The 17,304-nt window shown below is 43.3% G+C and overlaps 1 protein-coding gene across 19 annotated transcripts in view; it reads left to right on the top strand.

Annotated features, from left to right (window-relative positions):
• The window catches only part of ACTR3B (actin related protein 3B), a 104,214-nt gene that overhangs the window by 69,887 nt on the left and 17,023 nt on the right, over positions 1-17,304 (top strand). For 5 of the 19 annotated variants that reach the window (XM_086394737.1, XM_086394735.1, XM_086394741.1 and 2 more), the window contains 2 exons: positions 1,050-1,133; positions 1,788-3,268. The exons of 9 other annotated variants lie outside the window; for them this stretch is intronic. In XM_086394737.1, the coding sequence (XP_086250863.1) occupies positions 1,050-1,133; positions 1,788-1,883 (180 nt within the window). In that variant the 3' untranslated portion in view covers positions 1,884-3,268. Of the gene's footprint in view, positions 1-1,049; positions 1,134-1,787; positions 3,269-6,111; positions 6,306-17,304 lie in introns of those variants that run through there. 5 more of the 19 variants (XR_015161875.1, XR_015161880.1, XR_015161876.1 and 2 more) reach the window with 2 other exon arrangements.

Here is a 17,304-nt window from a genome sequence, read left to right as displayed (position 1 = left end):
GCCTGCCAGCAGTTTCTTCCCTCTTGTCAGAGATCAGGCATGTCCTGTGATGACCAGTACCCCAAGGAAGTGGATCACTTTTCAGTGAGGAACTCTAATGTCCTTTGGAACGTTCTGATTAAGCTCTCATCACTGGAATGAGCATGGCACTCCACTGTGTTCCTCAAGATCATAACCCTTAACCAGCTGGTGGATTTACAGTGTTGGGTTTGGTGTGGGGCCCATGGGAGCAAACCCGCGTGTCCTCACCTCCTGGGATCACCCCAAGGTGGTATCATTTCTTGGAGTATTTTTGGGACACCTAAGTGTTACTGCCCCACGGTTTCCCTGATAGCTCAGTTGGTAAAGAGTCCACCTGCAATGCAGAGACCCTGGTTTCATTCCTGGGTTGGGAAGATCCCCTGGAGAAGGGAAAGGCTATCCACTCCAGTGTTCTGGCCTAGAGAATACCTAGAGAATTCTATAGTTCATGGGGTCGCAAAGAGTCGGACATGACTAAGTGACTTTGGGTTTCTCATGTAGCTCAGTTAGTAAAGAATCTGTGTGCAATGTTGGAGACCTGGTTCAATCCCTGGGTTGGGAAGATGTCCTAGAGAAGGAAATGGCAACCCACTCCAGTATTCTTGCCTGGGGAATCCCATGGACAGAGGAGCTTGGCGGGCAACAGTCCATGGGGTTGTAAGAGTCGGACACCATTTAGCCCTATCTTTCTTAAGTGTTTCTTAGAATTATCTCTAGGTGTGAAAACATCTAATTTGCTTAGTTCAAAAAAATAAGCTGGGTTAGTTGCATGGAGTGTTTATTTCTTAAAAATGCCTTTAAATTGAGGTAACCTGCCCTTGTGTTGTATACTTTGTTCTCTGCACCACCTGGGCTGGGATTGGGGCTGGGGCCGTGGACTTGGCAGTGGGAGGGCTGAGCACCTTCCTTTCAGGGTGGAGGTGTTGAGCCTGAAGGTGGGGCCAGCGGGGTGGGAGGAGGGTCCCAGGTGGGAAGGCGTCAGGGTGCCCTGTGCACAGGACAGTCAGCTCACACCACTTCCCTTGCAGCCCAAGCCCGTGGAGGTCCAGGTGATAACGCACCACATGCAGCGCTACGCCGTGTGGTTCGGAGGCTCCATGCTGGCCTCAACTGTGAGTCCTTTCCTGGATTGTGCTCTTTTCATCTCTGTTCTCTGTTGAGTTTGAATTAATTCTCTCTTACCGGAGATGAAATGGTGTGTGCTCTAATTGTGTGTGGCTCTAAACAGCCCCACATTTAATTGAGATAGAAAAAATACTTTAATGACCATTAGTGGTGCAAATTAGTACCACTAATTCATAAATACCCTTGCAAATTAGGGGTTACAGATATTGTAGATAAGTGAATCTGAAAATAACCTACAATGTCGCATTAATCATTAATTCTAGAAATTTTCTGAGTAATTACTGCTTTTTCTCCTCAAATTTGTGACTAGCTAACGAATTGCTAACTTAGGGCGAGCAAGCACATAGTTGCTCCTAAATAGAAGCTAAATAAGTTTTCTTGCCTGAAAAATCCCATGGACAAAGGAGCCTGGCGGACGACAGTCCATGGGGTTGCCAAGAGGCAGATGCGATTGAGCGCCTGAGCACGCGGGCAACTTTTTTAAAAAACGAAGTAAAACTCCCGTTTGGCAGTTCAGGCTCACACAGTCCGCGGCCGAGGTGGGGGCGAGGGTGGCGGTTCGGATGGGGGATTGTCTGCTCTGCTTGGTCGTCTGTCTGATGCTGTTCCCTTGCCGGCGCGTGTGCGTGCTCCTCTCGCAGCCGGAGTTCTTGCAGGTCTGTCACACCAAGAAGGACTACGAGGAGTGCGGCCCGAGCATCTGCCGTCACAACCCTGTCTTCGGGGTCATGTCTTAGTGGCGGCTTGGGCACCGCCCCCGCAGTGGTGTCGGAGCGCAAGTGTCCTTCAGACCCGGAGATGACGGGCCCTGTACATAGAGCGCGAGCGTGGTGTCCCATTGCATGCGGCGCCGCCCGCCGGACAGCTCGCAAAGCCATCTGCGCGCCCGTCCCGCCCCTCGCCCTTGCCCTCGCCCTTGCCCTCGCCCCGCCCAGCCCCGCCCCTCACTCGCCCTGCCCCATTCCTAACCCTCACCCTACCTCGCCTTGCCCCGCCCCACTCCGCCCACTCATCCCCACCCCACCCATGTCTCCGCCCTCACCCCATCCATCTCACCGCCCTCACCCTGCCCACCTGATTCGCCCAACCCCTCACCCCGCCCCATTTCCAACCCCCGCCCCACCTCTCACCTTGCCAATCTCCCTGCCCCGCTCCTCTATGCCCCCACCCGGCTCTATGCTCTCGCCCCGCCCCTCACCCCGCCTCTCACCTCACCCTGCCCCCGCCCATCTCTCCACCCTGCCCCTCACTTCACCCCGCCCTTGCCCCTCACCCTGCCCCATCCTTGCCCCTGCGCCCCCTACCCCTGCTCCCTGCCCCCCTCACCCTGCCCCCACCCCCGCCCCTCACAGAGTTCTGCCCCTCGCCCCGCCCCATTCTCGCCCCCGTCCCGCCCTTGCTCCCCGCCCCTCACTCTGCCCCTAGCTCCCCCCACCCATTGCTCCGCTCCACTCTGCCCTCGCCTCCGCCCCGCCCCTCACACAGCTCTGCCCCACCCCCGACCAGCCCCTCGGCCCGCCCCCTCGCCCTCCTCTCCACCCAAGCTTCTAGTCCACAGTTGGGTTCTGGAGTTCAGCTGCGACTCTTGAGTCATAGGAAGGGAAAACCCTAGAATGTGACAATAGCTCCCCCCCACCCCCCCTGCCCAGGACAGAGTATGGGACTGTAAAGCCTCTTCCTCCCAGACTATTTTTGTAAATAAAATGTTATAAACTTGAAATACAAAATTGATGTTTATATTTCCTATCATTTTGTATTTTATGGTTCTTTGGTACAACTGGCTTGACCGCGAGCACGCGTAGATGTCGGTGTCATGGAGTGTCGTCATAAAGCGTTTCTAATCATGAGGCATGTTCTGACGTGTTTGTAGGCGAGCAAAATAAAGCAGAGCAAAACGTTTTTGCCACATGTTTGCTAGATAACGACTACACTTGATTGAGCGACATGAAGTTTAACCACTAAGCAGTATTGTATGAGAATCATAACAGACAATGTATCTTTTCCTTTTCCTGTGTGAACTTTCTGGAACTTTTATAGAAGATGCCAGTGTGCTGTTGGTGAGCGTTGGATGAAATACTACCTTGCACTATTGTAATAAAAGCACTTAAACTCTTTATAAAGATTTACTGTGGTGCTGTGGTGGTCTTTGGGTTTTCGCCTTGGTGCCTGTGGTTTTTTCAAAGAGTATCGAAATTTGTTTCACATCCGCGGAGGCTTTGATGATAACAGAAGTTTGGGGAGGAAGTTTCCTGAAACGGTGTGGGATGCCTGTGATGCAGGGACCACTCCGTCATTCAAAGTGGTGTGGATGGTGCTGGATGAACTTGTGCGAGTGTTGGGGCTTGGGTGATCCTGGTGGTTTCCACCATCCCGTCCCAGGAATTCAGAATTCATGGCTTTAAGACTGGAGCAACTACTCTGACATCTGCTGAGTAGATTGCTGGCTTAAAAGGTAATTTGCTAAATTTAGGGATTTAGTTTTAGCCCATTCTTCATATAATACTTATGTTCCTGTTTAAGCTGCTATTTTATGGCGTTTCTTCTAGGTCACGAAGTATGTTTTGTTTTTTCTCTAAAGATCTGAATTTGTAAAGAAACATTTGGTTTTATTATTTAAGGTTAAGATGACACTGGGGATAATAAAGGAATCTTTGTGCTCAGTATGGTAAAATCTGGGTTTCCTGGGCTGTAGGTGGCCCCTGCCACTTGTTCCCGATTGTCAGTGACCCAGGCCCTTCAGCGGAGGGTCTCAGGCCACCTGGTTCTTCCTTTGTCCAGACAGTTTCTCCACTTTCTCTGGGGTTGGCTCTGCTCAGAGTCCCAGGGCTGCTGTTTGAATCTTCCAGCCACCACTTTGTCACAAGTCCAGGTGGGTGTGCCTCCTTCAGCAGCCCTCCCACCGTGTACCACACAGCATACTGGCAGGATCACCTGCCCTGACACCACTTCTGCTTCTGCTCAGAAACCACTGGACCCAGGGGCCCCTCTGCTGTCCCATCTCCATATCAGTTGGCGTCTTCACATGTGGGCCCTTTGCCTCCCCAGCCTCCCGGTCTCTGCGCTTCTCACCGTGAACACACCATGTCTCCTCCCTCCTTCCATTCCCACCTTGCCTTGACTTGGCCAGGCGCCAAGTAGATTGGAGTTATCATTTTTTGTTTCTTCAATCAACCTGCCAGATGCCATATGTCAAAGTGAAAGTGAAAGTCGCTCAGTCGTGTCCAAATCTTTGTGACCCCATGGACTATATACAGTCCATGGAATTCTCCGGGTCAGAATACTGGAGTGGGTAGCCATTCCCTCCTCCAGGGGATGTTCCCAACCCAGGGATCACTCAGGTCTCCTGCATTGCAGGTGGATTCTTTACCAGATGAGCCACCTGCAATGTGCATTGGTCATTCTATAAGGAGGGTAAATGCTTAGAGTTATGGTGGTAGTTTTCAGATTGAATTAGTACAAGATCATAATATCGTGAGTTAGGTATTACTGGTTAATGGGTAAAATCAGCCTTCTATGATGAAAATGCCTTGTAGCTCTCAATGAACAGCTTTCTATTAAAAAAATTTCAATGAACTTACACTTTCACAGAACATATTCTAAAATGTCAATAGTTCTTTTTTTAAAAACAACTATTAAGCTTTTAGATAGCATAAGAAATCATGGTACCCTATTTGACAGATGTAGACATAATCTCAACTTTACGATGATAAGCATATTATTGGGATGCTTTACTTAAAATTTGGTAACTGATGTGTGAGCATTCCCCCTCTAATCCAAATCCCTTGGTATGTAATGTGTGCTAGGGAGCTGCTGATCGAGGATGCTTAGATGTTAAATTATTTTCATTTTCGTTCATAAGGCTTTGTGAATGTATGTTTTGTCGTGTGCATTGACTGGATTGTATAAGGCAAATAAGATAAAAGAGAGCAATAATGGGACCATGATAAGTGTTCAGTAAATTTTAGCCTTTGTTATTCTGTTATAAAGCAATTATTGTGTCTTGAGACATCATATTGTTGTTCCGTAGCTGAGTCGTGTCTGTTTTCAACCCCATGGACTGCAGCACACCAGGCTCCTCTGTCCTCCACTGTCTCCTGAGGTTTGCTGAAATTCATGTCCATTGAGTCAGTGATGCTATCTAACCATCTATCCTCTGCCCCCGTCTCCTTTTGCTTCAGCCTCTCCCAGCATCAGGGTCTTTTCCAATGAGTCAGTTCTTCACATCAGGTGACCAAAGTATTGAAGCTTCAGCTTCAGTCCTTCCAGTCAATATTCAGAGTTGATTTCCTTTAGGATTGACTAATTTGATCTCCTTGCTGTCCAAGATACTCTCAAGAGTCTTCTCCAGCATCACAATTTGAAAGCATCAGTTCTTTGGCACTGAACCTTCTTTATGGTCCACCTCTCACATCCACACATGACTACTGGAAAAACCATAGCTTTGACTGTATGGACCTTTGCGGGCAAAGTGATGTCTCTGCATTTTGCATCATAATTGTAATAAAATTGTATTAAAAATTTAAAATTGTAATAAAATTGTTTGAGTAGGGGAAAATAAAATTTTGGATCATGAACTAAATGGCCTTAAGGACTTTCAATAAGAAGGTACTTTTTAAAAAGATATTACAGGACTTCCCTGGTGGTCCAGTGGTTAAGAATCCAGCTTGCAATGCAGGAAACACGGATTCGATTCCTGGTCAGAGAACTAAAACTCCACATGCCTCAGACCAGCTAATAAGCCTGCTTGGTGCAACTGCTGAGCCACATGCCACAATTAGAAGGAAGCCAGCGTGCAGCAAGTGAGATCCAACACAGCCAAGTATTTTTTAAAAAGTCATTTTTTTTTAGAAAAGGTATATAGTTGTAGAATCTAAACATCACAGGGTACTTTCTTTTAATCACAATGCTGATATAGCTGAATCATTCTCATCATCCATGTGATACAGCTATCCTGTTCCTTCACAGCGGCTGTTCCTCCCCTGGTTCTGGGAGCTGTCTCTCTCTGACACCCTGAGGATGCTCAGTGTTGGGAGCTGTCTCTCTCTGACACCGTGAGGATGCTCAGTGTTGGCTGTATGTGCACCATAGACATGCTTCAGTTGATCGTGCCTGGATTTGACAGTTACTCTTTGGTGTTAACGGCGTGGTTTCAGCAGCAGGTTGGTGCACAGCATCCTGAAGGGGTCCGCCCAGAAGCGGCTTCTTTCTGAGTACCCTTGCCCTCAGCTGCAGCATCACCTGTGTGGGAAGTCTTCTCGGACCTTCCCCACCGAGTCAGTCTCGAGTTACCCAGACACCAGTTGTGCCTGCTGTCCCTCACTGGACTGAGGTTCCTGAAAACGGGACTGATGTTTGTGCCGCCAGGACCCTCGCTATGTCTGGCACATGGTGGGTACCCAGTAAATATTGAATGAAGGTTCTTTTCAAGTGAAGACTCCATCCCATTTTCCAGGCTGGGTGTGAGAAGCATTGTGTGTTTGGGTAACCTTAGATGAAAGCTGGGTTTTGGAGGTGTGGGATGTTTCCCATTGGTATTTTAAGATTTTTTAACAATATAAAATATAGCTTGTGCATGGATAAAGGAGATGTGGTCCATGTACAATGAAATATTACTCAGCCATAAAAAAGAATGAAGTATTGCTATTTGCGGCAATATGGATGGACCTAGAGACTGTCATACTCAGTGAGGTAAAGCAGAGACAAATACTCTATGACATCCTTTACATGTGGAATCTGAAGCAGTGGTACAAATGAACCTATTGACAACACAGAGCTCGAGTGACTGATGTAGAAAACAGAATTCCGGTTACTAGGGGGTAAGGGGGAGGGGTAAGTTGGGAGGTTGGGACTGACAAGACATGTACGCACCACTGTGTATAATGCAGATAACCAGCACAGAAGGACCAGTGCAGATAATTAGGAAGCACAGCATAGGGAGCTCTGCTCAGTGCTCTGCAACGACCTATGCGAAGTGAAAATCGCTCAGTGTGTCAGACTCTACGATCCCATGGACTGTACAGTCCGTGGAATTCTCCAGGCCAGAATACTGGAGTGGGTAGCCTTTCCCTTCTCCAGGGGATCTTCCCAACTCCGGGATCGAACTCAGATCTCCCACATTGCAGGCGGATTCTTTACCAGCTGAGCCACAAGGCAAGTCTGCAATGGCCTGTGTGAGAAAAGAATCTAAAAAAGGGTGGATATATGTATAACTGATTCACTTTGTTGTATACTTGAAACTAACTGGATGTTGTATGAATAAATCAACTATACTCCAATAAATTTTTTTTTTAAAGAGAAAATAAGATTGTCTACTATAACTCCATCCACCCAATCTAGCTCTTCTATCAAATAGATCAGTGATTGCTTAGGAGAGGATTGTGGGCAGGGGTAGGGAAGGTTGGGAGGAAATGTAACTACCAGTAGGAACGGGGTTTCTTTCTGGGGTGAGTAAACCCTCCAAGGGAGCTTCCCAGGTGGCTCAGTGGTAAAGAATCTGCCCGCCAATGCAGGAGACACAAGAGACTCGGGTACAATACCTGGGTTGGGAAGATTCCCTAGAGATGGCAGCCCACTTCAGTATTCTTGCCTGGAGAATCCCATGGACGGAGGAGCCTGACAGGCTCCAGTCCGTGGGGTTGCAAAGAGCTGGACATGACTGAGTGACTAAACGCACACAAAGTGTCCAAAATTGATCCACAACTGTGAATACACTAAAAGCTGTTGAATTATTAATATATGCGTTAAGTGGGTGAATTCTATAGCATGGGAATTATATTTCAGTAAAGCTGTTAAAAAACAGAAAAAAAAATCCAGGTCTTAAAGTGTAACTCCAGTAAATGTTCTGTAAACCTGAGAGGTAGGTGTTCAGCGCGGTGGAACACATGTGTGAGTGGACCTCTTTCCACTGTGTCACTGTCTGCAGTGTGGTCAGTGAGCAAGCCCAGAAGAAGAAATGACCCCCCAGGAATCTTGAAAACATAAGCAGATTTTATGGAAGTGATAACCAGTTCATTCTCCAAGGTAACTAGTATGAATCACGAGCTCGTCTCTGATGGATGCCCCCAGAGTTTTGTGATTTCATTGTTTATGATCCCTCCATTGTATCTCATTTGTAAAAAGCACCGTTGTGCCAAACAAGCTTGTGAGGTTAATTGAGCGTGTCGCTTATTTAAAACCACAAGAGAGCCTCATTAAGAATATTTATCTGTTAAATAATTCTTTACTTAGTTGAAATATATTTCATGTGTTTCTTTTAAAACTAACTGTCAGGATTCTTAAATGGCAAAATAATTGTGTGGGGTTCTGATTGGCAATTACATCAATTTCACTTGGTTGGAGGGAAATAAATCTCGTTAATTAAAAAGAGGAAAAGTCCTGTAGTTTGCTATTGGTATCATGGAAGGATTTTTTTTTAATGTTAAAATATGAATTCCTTCTACCCTGTATTATGTCTCAAAAGTAAGCAGCTGTTCATTCTTTGAAGATTGATTTCTCAGGTTTTATCCATTAAAAAAAATTATTTTTGGCTGTGCTTCTGAGGCTTTTCTCTAGTGGAGAGCAGGGGCTACTCTCTGGTTGCAGAGTGTGGGTCTCTCTCGTTGCGGAGCATGGGCTCAAGGGTGCGTGGGCTTCAGTAGTTTTGGCTTCCGGGCTCCAGAGCATATGTAGTGGTTGTGGTTCACAGGTTTAGTTGCTTTGAGGCACGTGGGATCTTCCTGGATCAGGGATCGAACCTGTGTCTCCTGCATTCGTTCAGTTCAGTCAGTTCAGTTCAGTTGCTCAGTCATGTCTGACTCTTTGCGATCCCATGGGTTGTAGCACGCCAGGCCCCCCGTCCATCACCACTCCCAGAGCTTGCTCAAACTCATGTCCATCGAGTCGGTGATGCCATCCAACCATCTCCTCCTCTGTCGTCCCCTTCTCCTTCCACCATCAATCTTTCCCAGCATCAGGGTCTTTTCCAATGAGTCAGTTCTTCACATCAGGTGGCCAAAGTATTGGAACTTCAGCTTAAGCATCAGTCCCTCCAATGAACATTCAGGACTGATCTCCTTTAGGATGGACTGGTTGGATCTCCTTGCAGTCCAAGGGACTCTCAAGAGTCTTCTCCAACACCACAGTTCAAAAGCATCAATTCTTCGGTGCTCAGCCCTTGAGCTCTCACATCCATACATTCTTTACCGCTGAGCCACGGGGGAAGGCCTAGTCATTGTTTTTAGCCTGGGATGCTACAGATTATTTCTGCTTATGAGGGTCTATGCAGGTGGCACTACTGGTAAAGAATTCACCTGCCAACTCAGGAGACGCAGCCCTGGGTCTGGAAGACCCTTTGGAGGAGGAAATGGCTGCCCACTCCAGTATTCTTGCCTGGAAAATCCCATGGACAGAGGAACCTGGTAGTCCATGGGGTCCCAAAGAGTCGGACACAACTGAGCAACCGAGCACACATACACACACATGCGCACGCACACACACACCCAATCATATATATATATTCCTCCTGGTGAGGGACAGGGAGGCCTGGGGTGCTGCAGTCAGACACTGAGTCACAAAGAGTCAGACACGACTGGGCCACTGAACAACAACAATTATGTGTGTGTGTGTGTGTGTGTGTGTATGTTAATAGTATTTACCATAAAGAATTCCAAAAAATTTTAATTGATAAAAGGGAAATACAGTTATAAATTATTAACAAATCAATAATCACCAACCCAAGAGTTTATGGTGTCCAATAAAATTTAAATGATATGCCATTGGTTATATTTTCAATATTAAGGGGTCAGATCAGCTGCAGTAATTGATCAGATCTCCATTTAATTCAGTCATGGCTACACTAGCACTTACTGCAGATAAATTTTTAATGGCTTCCCATCAGACACAGTTTGACCTCGAGTAGCCTTTCTTTGTGCTTCTAGCTTGTCTGGCCGTAGTGATCAGATGAGAAGGGGATCTGAGGGAAGGCTCTTGGTGTTCCTGTTTAGGACAGTGTGGCTGAACGTGGGGACGGAGCAGAGAACTGGTGGCCTGAAATCCTGACTCTCGACTCTGGTGTCGCTGTTGGCTTGCTGCTGGTCCTTGTTAACATCAGTTCATTTCTGTCTCCTCCTCACCTTCTGAGAAGTGATGATGTGGGCCAGAGGAGTCAATGACTCCAGGATCCCACTGGACGACTCCAGTGATGAGAGTTTCTGGAAAAATGAGATGACGTTGTCAAGGAAACAACAGCAGGCTGTGGTCCAGCTCTCCGTGCACCTCTCAGATTGTGCGGTTGCCTCAGGTTTTTGTTTTTTTTTTTTTTTTAAACCAGGAAAAGCCATTGTTTGTTGCATGCTTGCTGGGTTCTGGGTACTGTGCTAAGCCCCCATTCTGTCATCTTACGTTTGCTAAGTGCCCATGAGCTAGGCTTCCATGATAGCTCAGTTGGTAAAGAATCCGCCTGCAATGCAGGAGACCCTGGTTCGATTCCTGGGTTGGTAAGATCTGCTGGAGAAGGGATAGGCTACCCACTCCAGTATTCTATTTTTTTTTTAATTTTATTTTTTAACTTTACAATATTGTATTGGTTTTGCCATGTATCAACATGAATCCGCCACAGGTATACACGTGTTCCCCATCCTGAACCCTCCTCCCTCCTCCCTCCCCATACCATCCCTCTGAGTCGTCCCAGTGCACCAGCCCCAAGCATCCAGTATCATGCATCGAACCTGGACTGGTGACTCATTTCATGTATGATATTATACATATTCCAATGCCATTCTCCCAAATCATCCCACCCTCTCCCTCTCCCACAGAGTCCACAAGACTGTTCTATACATCAGTATCTCTTTTGCTGTCTCGCATGCAGGGTTATTGTTACCATCTTTCTAAATTCCATATACATGCATTATTATACTGTATTGGTGTTTTTCTTTCTGGCTTACTTCACTCTGTATAATAGGCTCCAGTTTCATCCACCTCATTAGAACTGATTCAAATGTATTCTTTTTAATGGCTGAGTAATACTCCATTGTGTATATGTACCACTGCTTTCTTATCCATTCATCTGCTGATGGACATCTAGGTTGCTTCCACGTCCTGGCTATTATAAACAGTGCTGTGATGAACATTGGGCTACATGTGTCTCTTTCAATTCTGGTTTCCTCAGTGTGTATGCCCAGCAGTGGGATTGCTGGGTCATAAGGCAGTTCTATTTCCAGTTTTTTAAGGAATCTCCATACTGTTCTCCATAGTGGCTGTACTAGTTTGCATTCCCACCAACAGTGTAAGAGGGTTCCCTTTTCTCCACACCCTCTCCAGCATTTATTATTTGTAGACTTTTGGATCGTAGCCATTCTGACTGGCGTGAAATGGTACCTCATAGTGGTTTTGATTTGCATTTCTCTGATAACGAGTGATGTTGAGCATCTTTTCATGTGTTTGTTAGCCATCTGTATGTCTTCTTTGGAGAAATATCTATTTAGTTCTTTGGCCCATTTTTTGATTGGGTCATTTATTTTTCTGGAATTGAGCTGTAGGAGTTGCTTGTATATTTTTGAGATTAGTTGTTTGTCAGTTGCTACATTTGCTATTATTTTCTCCCATTCTGAAGGCTGTCTTTTCACCTTGCTTATAGTTTCCTTTGTTGTGCAGAAGCTTTTAAGATTAATTAGATCCCATTTGTTTATTTTTGCTTTTATTTCCAATATTCTGGGAGGTGGGTCATAGAGGATCCTGCTGTGATGTATGTCGGAGAGTGTTTTGCCTATGTTCTCCTCTAGGAGTTTTATAGTTTCTGGCCTTACGTTTAGACCTTTAATCCATTTTGAGTTTATTTTTGTGTATGGTGTTAGAAAGTGTTCTAGTTTCATTCTTTTACAAGTGGTTGACCAGTTTTCCCAGCACCACTTGTTAAAGAGATTGTCTTTAATCCATTGCATATTCTTGCCTCCTTTGTCAAAGATAAGGTGTCCATAGGTGGATGGGTTTATCTCTGGGTTTTCTATTTTGTTCCATTGATCTATATTTCTGTCTTTGTTCCAGTACCATACTGTCTTGATGACTGTGGCTTTGTAATAGAGCCTGAAGTCAGGCAGGTTGATTCCTCCAGTTCCATTCTTCTTTCTCAAGATTGCTTTGGCTATTTGAGGTTTTTTGTGTTTCCATACAATTGTGAAATTATTTGTTCTAGCTCTGTGAAAAGTTCCGTTGGTAGCTTGATAGGGATTGCATTGAATCTATAAATTGCTTTGGGTAGTATACTCATTTTCACTATATTTATTCTTCCAACCCGTGACCATGGTATATTTCTCCATCTATTAGTGTCCTTTTTGATTTCTTTCACCAGTGTTTTATAGTTTTATATATATAGGTCTTTAGTTTCTTTAGGTAGATATATTCCTAACTATTTTATTCTTTTTGTTGCAATGGTGAATGGAATTGTTTCCTTAATTTCTCTTTCTGTTTTCTCATTATTAGTGTATAGGAATGCAAGGGATTTCTGTGTGTTGATTTTATATCCTGCAACTTTACTATATTCATTGATTAGTTCTAGTAATTTTTTGGTGGAGTCTTTAGGATTTTCTATGTAGAGGATCATGTCATCTGCAAACAGTGAGAGTTTTACTTCTTCTTTTCCAATTTGGATTCCTTTTATTTCTTTTTCTTCTCCGATTGCTGTGGCCAAAACTTCCAAAACTGTGTTGAATAGTAGTGGTGAGAGTGGGCACCCTTGACTTGTTCCTGACTTTAGGGGAAATGCTTTCAATTTTTCACCATTGAGGATAATGTTTGCTGTGGGTTTGTCATATATAGCTTTTATTATGTTGAGGTATGTTCCTTCTAGTCCTGCTTTCTGGACAGTTTTTATCATAAATGGATGTTGAATTTTGTCAAAGGCTTTCTCTGCATCTATTGAGATAACCATATGGTTTTTATTTTTCAATTTGTTAATTTGGTGTATTACATTGATTGATTTGTGGATATTGAAGAATCCTTGCATCCCTGGGATAAAGCCCACTTGATCATGGTGTATGATCTTTTTAATGTGTTGTTGGGTTCTGATTGCTAGAATTTTGTTAAGGATTTTTGCATCTATGTTCATCAGTGATATTGGCCTGTAGTTTTCTTTTTTTGTGGCATCTTTGTCAGGTTTTCGTATTAGGGTGATGGTGGCCTCATAGAATGAGTTTGAAAGTTTACCTTCCTCTGCAATTTTCTGGAAGAGTTTGAGTAGGATAGATGTTAGCTCTTCTCTAAATTTTTGGTAGAATTCAGCTGTGAAGCCGTCTGGACCTGGGCTTTTGTTTGCTGGAAGATTTCTGATTACAGTTTCAATTTCCGTGCTTGTGATGGGTCTGTTAAGATTTTCTATTTCTTCCTGGTCCAGTTTTGGAAAGTTGTACTTTTTCTAAGAATTTGTCCATTTCTTCCACGTTGTCCATTTTATTGGCATATAATTGCTGATAGTAGTCTCTTATGATCCTTTGTATTTCTGTGTTGTCTGTTGTGATCTCTCCATTTTCATTTCTAATTTTATTGATTTGGTTTTTCTCCCTTTGTTTCTTGATGAGTCTGGTTCTTGATGAGTCTGGCTAATGGTTGGTCAATTTTATTTATCCTTTCAAAGAACCAGCTTTTGGTTTTGTTGATTTTTGCTATGGTCTCTTTTGTTTCTTTTGCATTTATTTCTGCCCTATTTTTAAAGATTTCTTTCCTTCTACTAACCCTGGGGTTCTTCATTTCTTCCTTTTCTAGTTGCTTTAGGTGTAGAGTTAGGTTATTTATTTGACTTTTTTCTTGTTTCTTGAGGTATGTCTGTATTGCTATGAACTTTCCCCTTAGGACTGCTTTTATAGTGTCCCACAGGTTTTGGGTTGTTGTGTTTTCATTTTCATTCGTTTCTATGCAAATTTTGATTTCTTTTTTGATTTCTTCTGTGATTTGTTGGTTATTCAGCAGCGTGTTGTTCAGCCTCCATATGTTGGAATTTTTAATAGTTTTTCTCCTGTAATTGAGATCTAATCTTACTGCATTGTGGTCAGAAAAGATGCTTGGAATGATTTCTATTTTTTTGAATTTACCAAGGCTAGATTTATGGCCCAGGATGTGATCTATCCTGGAGAAGGTTCCATGTGCACTTGAGAAAAAAGTGAAATTCATTGTTTTGGGGTGAAATGTCCTATAGATATCAATTAGGTCTAACTGGTCTATTGTATCATTTAGAGTTTGTGTTTCCTTGTTAATTTTCTGTTTAGTTGATCTATCCATAGGTGTGAGTGGGGTATTAAAGTCTCCCACTATTATTGTGTTATTGTTAACTTCCCCTTTCATACTTGTTAGCATTTGTCTTACATATTGCAGTGCTCCTATGTTGGGTACATGTATATTTATAATTGTTATATCTTCTTCTTGGATTGATCCTTTGATCATTATGTAGTGACCTTCTTTGTCTCTTTTCACAGCCTTTGTTTTAAAGTCTATTTTATCTGATACGAGTATTGCTACTCCTGCTTTCTTTTGGTCTCTATTTGCATGGAAAATCTTTTTCCATCCCTTCACTTTCAGTCTGTATGTGTCCCCTGTTTTGAGGTGGGTCTCTTGTAGACAACATATATATGGGTCTTGTTTTTGTATCCATTCAGCCAGTCTTTGTCTTTTGGTTGGGGCATTCAACCCATTTACGTTTAAGGTAATTACTGATAAGTATGATCCTGTTGCCATTTACTTTATTGTTTGGGGTTTGAGTTTATACACCCTTTTTGTGTTTCCTGTCTAGAGAAGATTCTTTAGTATTTGTTGGAGAGCTGGTTTGGTGGTGCTGAATTCTCTCAGCTTTTGCTTGTCTGTAAAGCTTTTGATTTCTCCTTCATATTTGAATGAGATCCTTGCTGGGTACAATAATCTGGGCTGTAGGTCATTTTCTTTCATCACTTTAAGTATGTCTTGCCACTCCCTCCTGGCTTGAAGAGTTTCTATTGAAAGATCAGCTGTTTTCCTTATGGGAATTCCCTTGTGTGATATTTGTTGTTTTTCCCTTGCTGCTTTTAATATTTGTTCTTTGTGTTTGATCTTTGTTAATTTGATTAATATATGTCTTGGGGTGTTTCACCTGGGGTTTATCCTGTTTGGGACTCTCTGGGTTTCTTGGACTTGGGTGATTATTTCCTTCCCCATTTTAGGGAAGTTTTCAACTATTATCTGCTCAAGTATTTTCTCATGGTCTTTCTTTTTGTCTTCTTCTTCTGGGACCCCTGTGATTTGAGTGTTGCAGCATTTAATATTGTCCTGGAGGTCTCTGAGATTGTCCTCATTTCTTTTAATTCGTTTTTCTTTTTTCCTCTCTGATTCATTTATTTCTACCATTCTATCTTCTAATTCACTAATCCTATCTTCTGCCTCTGTTATTCTACTATTTGTTGCCTCCAGAGTGTTTTTGATCTCATTTATTGCATTATTCATTATATATTGACTCTTTTTTTTTCTTCTAGGTCCTTGTTAAACCTTTCTTGCATCTTCTCAATCCTTGTCTCCAGGCTATTTATCTGTGATTCCATTTTGCTTTCAAGATTTTGGATCAATTTCACTATCATTATTTGGAATAATGATATTATTATCATTATTAATGATAATAATAATGATATCTCTTCCTCTTTTGTTTGGTTTGGTGGGCATTTATCCTGTTCCTTTACCTGCTGGGTATTCCTCTGTCTCTTCATCTTGTTTATATTGCTGAGTTTGGGATGTCCTTTCTGTATTCTGGCAGTTTGTGGAGTTCTCTTTATTGTGGAGTTTCCTCACTGTGTATGGGTTTGTACAGGTGGCTTGTCAAGGTTTCTTGATTAGGGAAGCTTGTGTCGGTGTTCTGGTGGGTGGAGCTGGATTTCTTCTCTCTGGGGTGCAATGAAGTGTCCAAGAATGAGTTACGAGATGTCTATGGTTTTGTAGTAACTGGGCAGCCTGTATATTGGAGATCAGGGCTGTGTTCCTGTGTTGCTGGAGAATTTGCTTGGTATATCTTGCTCTGGAACTTGTTGGCCCTTGTGTGGTGCTTGGTTTCAGTGTAGGTATGGAGGCATTTGGTGAACTCTTGTCAATTAATGTTCCCTGAAGTCAGGAGTTCCCTGGAGTCAGGGTTTGGACTTAAGCCTCCTGCTTCTGGTTTTCAGTCTTATTTTTACAGTAGTCTCAAAACTTCTCCTTCTATACAGCACCATTGATAAAACATCTAGGTTAAAGATGAAAAGTTTCTTCACAGTGAGGGACACCCAGAGAGGTTCAGAGAGTTACATGGAGAAGAGAAGAGGGAGAAGAGAGTTAGAGGTGACCCGAATGAGATGAGGTGGAATCAATAGAGGAGAGAGCAGGCTAGCCAGTAATCGCTTCCTTATGTGCACTCCACAACTGGACCACTCAGAGATGTTCATGGAGTTATACAGAGAAAAGAAGAGGGAGGAAGGGGACAGAGGTGGCCAGGAGGATAAAAGGGGGGAATGAAAAGGAGAGAGACAGATCCAGCCAGTAATCAGTTCCCTAAGTATTCTCCACCGTCTGGAACACACAGAAATTCACAGAGTTGGGTAGAGCAGAGAGGGGTTAGGGAGGAGACACAGGCGACCTGGTGGAGAAAAAGGAGAGTCTAAGGGGGAGAGAGTAGTCAAGCCAGTAATCTCGCTCCCAAGTAAAAGTGGGTACTGAAGATTGGGTTCTTAAAGGTACAAAATTGATAACAAATACCAAAAAGCAAAAATTAAAAATCTAGAGTAGAGTTTGGAATTTCAGAAATACAATGTTAAAGAAAAGAAGGAAAAAAAAAACAAAGTCACAAAAATTATAAAAAATATATATATGAAGTTTGCTTTTAAAAAAATAGGGTCTTTTTTTTTTTTGCAAAGTAATAGTAGGTTATAAAAGTGAAAATTAAAGAAGTAATAGAGGACTTAAAAATTTTTAAAAATTAAAAAAAAAAGAATGATCGTAAAAATAGTAAAAATATATCTAGGACTTTCTCTGGTGTTGTGGGTATTGTGGGGTCAATTCATTTTCGGCTAGTTCCTTGGTCCGGCTTATATTTCTCAAAATCTATAGGCCCCTTCTTATGTAGTCGGTACTAACGACAGGGTTTTAATCTATTGCACCTGTCGCTTCCAAGGCGGTTCCCTCTGTTTTAGCTTCTTCTGTTTG

This window comes from Bos grunniens, chromosome 4, assembly GCF_055505025.1.
Source record: "Bos grunniens cultivar Pamir isolate PY7600 chromosome 4, Bosgru_T2T1.0, whole genome shotgun sequence".
Classification (NCBI taxonomy): Eukaryota; Metazoa; Chordata; class Mammalia; order Artiodactyla; family Bovidae; genus Bos; species Bos grunniens.
The sequence above is the reverse complement of the archived record's forward strand: the minus strand, read 5'-3'. Positions and strand labels throughout refer to the sequence as shown.